General features: G+C 46.2%; 1 protein-coding gene across 1 annotated transcript; it reads right to left on the reverse strand.

The window, feature by feature from the left end:
* Positions 1 to 5190: 5190 nt before the first annotated feature.
* On the reverse strand, positions 5191 to 8563 carry RAB19 (RAB19, member RAS oncogene family; the record flags this gene model as incomplete). Its single annotated transcript, XM_079537346.1, is given in 4 exon segments — positions 5191 to 5433; positions 5435 to 5457; positions 7405 to 7588; positions 8369 to 8563. Coding segments are annotated over 4 exon segments (645 nt in total).
* Between the last annotated feature and the right edge of the window lie 890 nt (positions 8564 to 9453).

A 9453-nucleotide genomic window follows, 5' to 3' on the forward strand; every position in this document is an offset into this window, starting at 1 on the left:
GCTGAAGGAACATTTGCAGGTGTTGCTGGGAACAGAAGTGGCTTCCTCAGAAATGATTCCCATGCTATGGTGCTGTTTCTGTTGTCCTCAACAAAAGTCAACTGCAGTGTGTTTTCTATTAAGTTTCCTGTTGTAATGCTGCCTGGACAGCAAGTTTAAGCATTGCTACAGGCTGCTTTCTGGGAATCCACATGCTTATTTAAACCTGTGGGTGTTCAGAAAGAAGCATTCTTCTACTAAAATGCATAAAGATGGAAGTTAACTGCTAGAAGCATATTTTGCCTTGCTCAGAAATATGAGAAAAGATGAGGCCGAGCAGTCTGAAATCATTGTCAGATCTTCTTTTTCCAGAGGCAAGCAGCAGAGGGAGAAATGCAGATGTAAATGGAATGGAGGTAGGAAGAACCAGGAAAAAATTAGGGCTGTGGAGTAGAACAAGGCTTTCACACAGTGAAAGGTAGGTTGCCAGCTTCTTACTGGAGAGCTGTGTTCAAAGTGTAATGAAGATGGGACCCATGAGGATGGAGAATGGTAATGGACACAAGCATGTGAATCGTTTTCCTTCCCAAAGGGTCAGATATAGCATGCTCTGCTTTTGGTTTGGGTACTTTTGCTGCACAGTGCTAGGTGTTGCTGCTTCTAAACCTTGCTTGTGTATGATTTCAGGCAAGTTGGGAATACATTAGTGAGTGATTTAATGAGGAGGTGGCTCTGTCCACTTGTGACTGGTGTAGTCCAGCTCATCGTGGCAAGGTGTTTGGTTGCTCCCTTGCTTTGAAGAGTGCTGCTGGTTCTTGTTCTGCAAGTAGAGGAGCTGTGTGTGTTTACTCTGAGCAGCACTGTGTGTTTCTTCCTGTGTGAATCCAGCTGCTGGTAGGCCTGTTCTGAAGTGTGCTGTTGTGCTATAATTCCCTGTCAAGGGGAATGACTGAAAGGTGTGGGGCCTTTGGAGTGAGTGAAGAATGTTGGTAGGCTGCTGTGGTTTTCTTCTTAAGAACAAATAAATTTATGAGGATGAAGATCAACCTTTAATGTGAAAACAAGGAGAGTAAAGCTCAAAAAGAAAACGTAGTACATAGTAAGTATGTAAGTAAACATAGTAAGTTCCCAAGATACAGAAACTGAATAGACTGAGAGGACAATGAGAGTATTCATGGCAGTGTTGAGATGAAAAAGGTTGATGGAAATTTGTGGAGTCTTTATACAAAATCTTGATTTCAAAACCAAGATATTCAGGGGGAGAAAAAGTTGCATGCTGTCATTTGAAGTGCCTTGGCTTCAGTCCCTGTGCAGCAAAATATACTTCTGATTTCGTTTGAAATTTTGCGTTGTGTGGTAACTGTGAAATAAGTGTTTGCATGTTCCAGTTGGTCTGATGGCAATTGTAAAAGCAAATGGCACTTCTTAACAGCTTCACTGCTGCCTCAGAGCCTCTACTTCTTTACAGTCCTTTTAAGTGCTGCTCTTTCTTGCTTGCAACAATGTGTATTGTAATCTTGCTGCTGGGAGGCCTGGTTCATTTAAGGGAATGCATACTAACTCTTTCCTGTTACGGAAGGCACGACATGAATTTCTGTTTGGAGCGTGACTTGAGGTACAGAGTGTCTCCTGTTTGGAATGGAACTTGCCTACATGGCGTTATTAATGCTGCAGCAGCCTAAAGGGAGGGAATCCACACAGTTCTTGGGATTCAGATAGAATACAGGACTGTGCTGTATGAATCAGATAGCAACAAAGGAGCTGCAAAGGCAACTTAAGTCAGCTGTAGAATTAGAGGCATCATTTAACTCTGTGTACGTGTGCAATTGAGGTAAGCCTTACGTCTGGTGAGCAAATCTAGCCAGACTTGGCAGTGATAACTAATAAGCACTAATGTTTATGGATACAGCTTTTATCAAGGAAATAAGAGTTGCAAGTATATTCAATTTCTGCCCCTCACATGTTGCCATAACTTGTTGCTGTTACCCTTAGATATGCTACTTGTCATTGGCAGCCCAGCTGCTGTCCACACCTCCTTGCCAGCAGCTTAATGTGATCACACAGACAAAGCCTTTGTGGGCAGCTAAGCTGAGGCTGGTTTTCAAACTTCTTGTAAGTGCAGTAAATGACTTTAAAGGACCTAACTGTCTCAAGCTAACAGTGAAACGCTCAAGTGTGCAATTCCGTATTAAAAGTTGATGTAATTCTCAGTGAAAGAGGTTCTCGCTCTGAATAAAGCAACTCGTATATCCTAGCATTGTCTGTTGTGGTTGTGGTCCTTGCGCTTGAGAGAGGCGTTGGAAAATGGCTCCAGGACTTGGTAGAAAGGGTGTTGAGTACTAAAACTCCCTCTGCCTTGAGTTGAATGTTTTGCATATGTAGACTTCAGCTTCATTAGCAGCCTTCCTCCATATATGAGAGCTGGGGAGGAGCAGCTATGGTTGGAACACTTGCCTACTGGGAAAAGGAGGTAGATTTGGTTCTGTCCCAAAGCACCAGCATGCATCTGCTTCCTGAAAGGAGGCTCCAGAACAGAGCTCTGTACCAGATGTGGGCCTGAGATGTGCCTTCTTGGTCTCCTTTCCAACTGTACTTAACTGGAATTATTAGGTAAGAACCTCAGCTTTTGCTATTAAGAACCTGTACCTTATGTATGTAGAAAAGTGTGACCACATAAGCAGTGCCACATGCCTTCCACATCACTGGGTTGTAATTATGCTTATTTTTAAGCCAGTCAGCTTCTAAGGGGCTTCAGCGCATGCCCCATTTCAGAATTCTTTCAGTTCTTTGCCCTGCCACGTGGGGAGGCGCTGCCTCTGTTTCATGTGACATGGGTGTGGGTATCAGTGCAAAGAATGCACAGCAGCAAATTCAGACAGCTAAGGTTTGAATACTTCTTCCAGGTAGGTAAAAACAAACGAGCATCTCCTCCAGCTGGATGCACAGCTCTTACAACCGTGGGACAGTAGTAATTGGTAGCATAGTATTGTAAACAACATTTATAGAAGAGCTGCCTTTCTACAAGCATGCTAACGATGCCATCAGGAACTATGCTGGATCTGCGTATGATGCTGGAAGAGCAAAAATGGTAACATAAGGTTCTGCAGCAGTTAACCTGTTTCTTGGTTAACTTGCATGGGCAGCAGCTGCACACTTCCATTTGCTGTGATGGAAAAAGGCACTGACGAAAGTTACAAACATAGTGGTTGCTATCATACACTGTACAACAACAGAATAAAGCTTGTTAACAGACTTAATAGTTTTCTTCATGTCAGGTACTAACTACATCATAAATTAATCTATTAATCTACACTCTGAAAAACCCAGGAACTGCTGCAGCTCACTCTAAGCTCCTTCTGTGAATGAGAAGTGACCCCAGGGGAACCTTTGTGCTTAGAGGGCTTCTGAAAGGCACCAGGCAGAAGCAACCAAAGGAGAGCACACACTCCTTTTTGAGTTGCACAAGGGTGAATGGCGGGGGAGCTATTTTAGACCAGACTCTTGGGGAAAAAAAAAAAAAAAAAAAAAAAAAAAGGACAGAGGGACCTTTGCACCCATCAAACAAAAGGGAACAGTGCAGAATAAAGCACAACAGCTCAACTGCAAGCCTGAGCTGTGCAGCATTCTGCTCTGTTTACAGGCAGCTGAATTAACCACTGTTGTTGGTGTGCACTAGCAAAGAACCTGGCCAGAGCAAGCCATAATAATGAAATTACGCTCAAGACTAAAGCAATGATTTACTCTATTTTGTGCTTTTCAGACAAGCTTTTCCAGAAGGATTTGCTACATCTTTTTCCCCACTTTTCAGGAACTTGTGAAACATCATAGGTAAAGTGCCATCTTGTGAAGTGGCAGCTTGCCAACCCTCCCAGGGCTTCTTTCCATATAACCCAGACTGTATTTTAATCATTACAGAGTACGATTTCTAGTTCATAGCTTAAACGTTAACAGCTTCAGTGATACACTTCAGTACACGTGGACTGTGTCATCTGAAGGCTTCTCCTGTATATTATTTCTTCCCCCCTTTCTCCTCCACTGTTCATATCTACTGAAAAACATCTCCCCCCCCCCCCCCCCCACACACACACACTTTCAGTTCCTGTGCATAGAATTGAGCCCTCCAGTAGCACTGCTTGCACTTCGGAGGGCAGAGACAAAATCTTCCACTGCTTACCAAGATGTTTGATGACGTCTCCCAGGCAATAGCACACATGCTTGTATGCTCAACACCACCCCTTCACTGCTCTGAGGTGAGGTTGCATTATTAAACCATACTCCTTGTTGCTGTTTTACATAGACTTGAATCCCTTCTTTCACATGCCTCTGAAAGTCTCCAGGCACACTCTACCATTGCATTTTCACACCAACTAACAGTCAGCTTTTGATTAAAATCAGTACATCAAAAGCAAGGCAGGCTTAGCAAAACAAAGTAGTCCTTTCACCCCAGCATTAATGGAAGCTATTGTGGCCTTGGAAGCTTCAGTGCTCCTAATAACTGTGTAACAAGACAGCTCACTACTAGTTACAATTCTTACAATTCAAGAACAAAATGAAAGACAGGAGTTCTCACTCCCAGGAGAAGATTGGGACCCTACCGCACCACATTCTGCCTGCTTTGAAGCACCAAGGATGACTCCAGGTTTGCCTAGTGAGAAAACCATACAGTTGTGAAGTTGCACCCTCTTACAAATGTTGGTATTTAATAGCTCAGCACAGGTGGCTCCGTGCCTTACATCAGGCCCTCCCCTAAATGAAACCTAAGGCAGAAGTGGGTTAGTGCTGTCTGAGTGCAGACATTTTAAGGTGAAGAGCTTGTACTGCAGCAGACTGCACATCTCAGAAGGATCAACTCAATGCAAGCTCTAGTGCAAATTTATCTCCTGACATAGCCAGAAAAGTGTCTTAAAGATATAGTTAAAGGCTTTTTTTTTTTTTTTTTTTAAAACAGTTCTCTTTGGTTAAGGCTGGCAGCTTCCTGAGCTGTCTCAGCTTACAAGTTCACATTAAGGTAGCAGTTGCTATGCTCCAAGCAACCTGTGCTGCCAACAGCAACAGTGATCTCTGAGGATATTTACACACCAAACTGCAAGGTAGAAACATGAGAGATGGCTCGAGGCCACGTAGCAAACTTTCATCATCTGAATTAAACTGAGATCAAACATAGCCTCAGAAAAATGATAACTTCCAACTTTTTGTTCCTGAAAAGAGCATTCAACAAAGGCACTGGGTCTTCTCTGCACTTGGACTGGCAATCACTGGCCTGGACTCAAGATAGACGCTGTTTGGAGGACTCTCTCCATGAAGCTGCAAGGTATTTCGGGCTATCAGCTCCTTAGCCATCAGCACAAACACCTCTTCAATGTTTTGAGCTTCTTTTGCTGACGTCTCCAACACAGCTAGGAGCCCGTGCTTCTCAGCCAGCGTGCAGGCATCTTCAAACAGGACTTGTCGCTTTATCCACTGAGTCCGATTTGTTCCCTTAAAAAGAAGGCAAATAGATAACCTGATAATTTAGTCTCTCACACTTTTGTTTCCTTTAAGTCCAATGCATTACTTCAGTTTTGTTAAATAATAGAATTACAATGGAAACTAATTGCTGGAAAAGCAAGATGTGAACATGTCAGAGCCGCCATCACATTGATCAAAACCATAGCTCATCAAATGAGTTTAAGAAAAGAAGACCCACAAAAAACAGGGGGTATCTAGTTATTTGCTCTAGATAGCAGAGCCAGAGGATTCTTCGAAAGCACATAGATGAAAACTACTCAAAACAACAATCATAATCTGATAGAAGTTATAAATATACAAAGGTATTTTATTTGAGGTGTTTCAAATAGTTGCTGTACCAGTCCTGGTACGTGCAGTGCCTGGCTTAAATCTACCTTCTTAGCTCCAAGACAACCCTTCATCATGTGCAGATCTCGACACCACAGTATGTATAACCTAGCTGCCCTTCCCCTGTAAGTCACGTCTAGCTTTTCCAAAAGGGAACAAATATTATCAGCAAAGCACAAGCCCCCAAAGCCTGCCTTACTTGATGTTTGTTTGCCATCTTAAAACCACCCTGCCCTAGCCCTTTCCTCCTCCAGTGCCACGTGTTTTCCTCCTTCAGTTCCAGATGTGAAAGGCTGAAAACTTTAACTGTCCCACTGGAAAGGTGTAGAAAATGGCTACAACTAATTCAATGTTTCCTGCTAAGGTAAGTAAAATAGCACCAGAAGAAACTACCACACCAGCTCTTTGACAAAAGCTTGATTGTTACTCATTTCAGAGTTTAAGAGAAAAAATAAACAAAAAAAGACCCCACCATACACACTAATAGATCTTGTTTTTTTTTGTTTTTTTTTTTTTTTTTTTTTTTTTTTTTTTCAGTCGTTAAAAGAGTTAGAAAAAACCCTATCACCAAGGTTTGTGGGTTGTTGTGGTTTCCCCCCCCCCCCCCCCCCCCCGCCTTTCTTTCTTCCTTCCTTCCTTCCTCCTCCCAACTCATAAGCAGGTCAGAATTTGTTGTTCTCCCTCTAAGGAAACAAACAGGAACAACCACAACACCAGAAGCACATAGTTTGCTAGAGGCACCAGCAGCAGCTTAAATCCCATGCCTGCTGCCTCCAGGGCTCAGTGCTGCCTACCCTCAAAAGCCAGTTTGGGCTGCTGGGGCTGCGTGCATTGCTCTCAGCACTGTGCTGCAGTGGAAAAGGCAGAAGCAGTGGAAAGTAGATAAAGGCTCTATCACTTCAGCATGTCAGGGCTCTCATTTGCAGCTTTTTCCTTGGGGAGGGAAAGAACAGTAACAATCTGAAACCCAAAGGAAAGAACCATCCCACTTCCTCTAATCTCCAACCTCAGCAGTTTCTACTCATTCCTTTCCGCGATAGGCAGAGTTTCTTGAATGCTAGCGGAATAAAGGAGGAAGAGAAATGCAAGCAGATTCTTAGTGCTTTGCAGAAGCCGCGTACAGTCCTACCCAGTCAGAGTCACATTACAGAGCAACGGAAGGCGTTATCACAAGAACAGGGAGGAAAAACGAGAAGGAGGAGTTGTGTTGCTTGTGCATCCCTCTTCATTTTGAATTATCAAACTGCTGCCTTCCTGCACATCAGGAGCACAGGGTCAGGTTTACTGCCATTCTAACATCAATAGGGTTGTGTTTGCTTGCTAAGCTACTAGCAAGTTCCTTGCATTATTCCAGCAGGAAAGGAATGCGTGAAGAGATTTCAGTGCCTGCAACGGGCCTGGTCATGCCAGGCTGTGACTTTCTTTTTGTTTGAAATTGAACTAATACATATTTTCATTATTTTAATTAAAACATACTCCCTTTTAATTCATAGGTTCATAGATGCTTTAAGCAGCAGTAGGGAGGTGAGGGGGATTTTACACATCTATTAGAAAAGCTATATAATATAATATTTAAATTCAGATTCCTACCAATTAACATCATGACCAAGTTTGCAGCACCATACTTTTCAACTTCATGAATCCAGTGAGGAATAGACTCAAATGTGGACCTCCTAGTAAGGTCATAGGCAAGGATGGCTCCATGGGCACTTCTGTAATAGGACTGGGTTATTGTCCGGAAGCGCTCTTGACCAGCTGTGTCCCACACTTGGATCTGCAAGAGAAAGGATTCAAGATGTGAAGACCAGTAGATCCACGCTGGACATGACTCAGGGCAGCCTGGTCTGGTCGTTGGCAACCCTGCACATAGCAGGGGGCGTGAAAGTAGATGATCATTGTGGTCCTTTTCAACCCAGTCCATTCTATGATGATTATATGATTCAAAGAGATATTTGTATGCATACAGACAACCTACACAGACTAAAGAGCAATCTGTTAGATTAATGCTGGCATTATAAATAGACCAACATTCCCACAAGTGAGCTGAGAGATAAGGAGGATGGCAGTTTTCAAGTAGGAAGGGGAAAAGCAGATGAACCTGCTGCAGGGCTAGGCAGAGGGAAGGAGTCTGCTACCTGACCTTCCATGGGATCGTTTGAGTTGGAGGGGACCCTTAAAGCCCATCTAGTCCAACTCCCCTGCAATGAACAGGGAAACCCGCAGCTACATCAGGGTGCTCAGAGCCTCATCCAGCCTGACCTTGAGTGTCTCCAGGGATGGGGCATCCACCACCTGTCTGGATCACCTCCTCCAGTGCCTCGCTATGCTTACCATAAAACACTGCTTCCTTATGCTCAGTCTAGATCTCCCCTCTTCTCGTTTGAAACCATTTCCCCTCGTCTTATCGCAGCAGACCCCACTAAAAACCCTGTCCCCTTCTTTCTTACATCCCCCTTCACCTGGGGTCCCCCCGGAGCCGCACTCGCTACGCGGTAATGGAGGCACAGCCGCAGTCCCGCCCCGAGGCACCTCCCAGCCCGCTCCCATCACCCACCTTCACTTTCTTGCCGTCGATATCCATCGAGCGCACGGTGAAGTCCACTCCGATGGTGTTCTGCTGCTTCTCGTAGAACTGCCCCGTCTTGAAGCGGTGCACCACGCACGTCTTCCCCACGTTGGAATCCCCGATCAGGATGATCTTAAAGAGGTAATCGAAGGCATCGTCCGTGCTGGAGCTGGAGAACGGCATCCCGCAGCCCGAGCCTGGAATGAGGGGAGAGCACGGGCTGAGGGAGCGCGCCCCGACCCGGGGCTGCCCGCACCTGCAGGGGCAGCCGAGACCCGGACAAGAGCCGCCCCACCTGTACGGCTCACCTGCCGGCCAGGTAGCGCCGCTTTATACCCCGCCCCGCCGCCCCGAGGCCGGCGGGAAACGTAGTCCCGGCCCTTATTCTTCTTCTTCCTCCACCCCTCGGCTTGGGGGCGGTGCTGCTCCCTTCCCCTCCCTTCCCCTCTCTTTCCCTCCGCGCCGGCTGCGAGGCGGGACCCCTGGGAGCCTCCCCGGGGCGGGCGCTGAGCGGACTCCCGGACTACAAGTCCCGCCGTGCCCGTGGGCCGCCACCGCCGGAAGAGCCGCCCGAGCCGCCACTTCCTGAGCGCCGCGGCGGTGGGGTACGTGGGGCTGCGGAGCCGCGCCCGGCTTCTGCCCGGTGAATGGCGGCTGGGCGGGGGATGGATTTACGTTGAAGCCTGGGGACGTTCGGGTTGGGTGTAAGGGAACATTTCTTCTCGGAAAGAATGCTGCTGCAGTGGCACAGGCTGCCCAGGGAGGTGGTGCAGTCACCGTCCTGGAGGTGTTCCAGAGCCGGGTGGATGTGGCACTGAGGGACGTGGGCAGTGGGCATGGGGGGATGGGATGGTGGTTGGACTGGGTGATCTCAGTGGTCCTTTGTAACCTTAATGATTCTGTGATTCTATACAAAGATGGAGATCAGATCCAGTACTCAGCCCTACAGGCAAACAGATCTGTGTCTGTGTGTGCGGGCACAAGGATAGCAATAAATCTCTATGCAGGGAGGTTGTGCGGGGAAGGAACGTCTCCCTCAGTGTTGCACAAGTGTTGCTGTCCTCTGGAAACCT

Source organism: Tetrao urogallus (genome assembly GCF_951394365.1).
Source record: "Tetrao urogallus genome assembly, chromosome: 1".
Lineage (NCBI taxonomy): Eukaryota > Metazoa > Chordata > Aves > Galliformes > Phasianidae > Tetrao > Tetrao urogallus.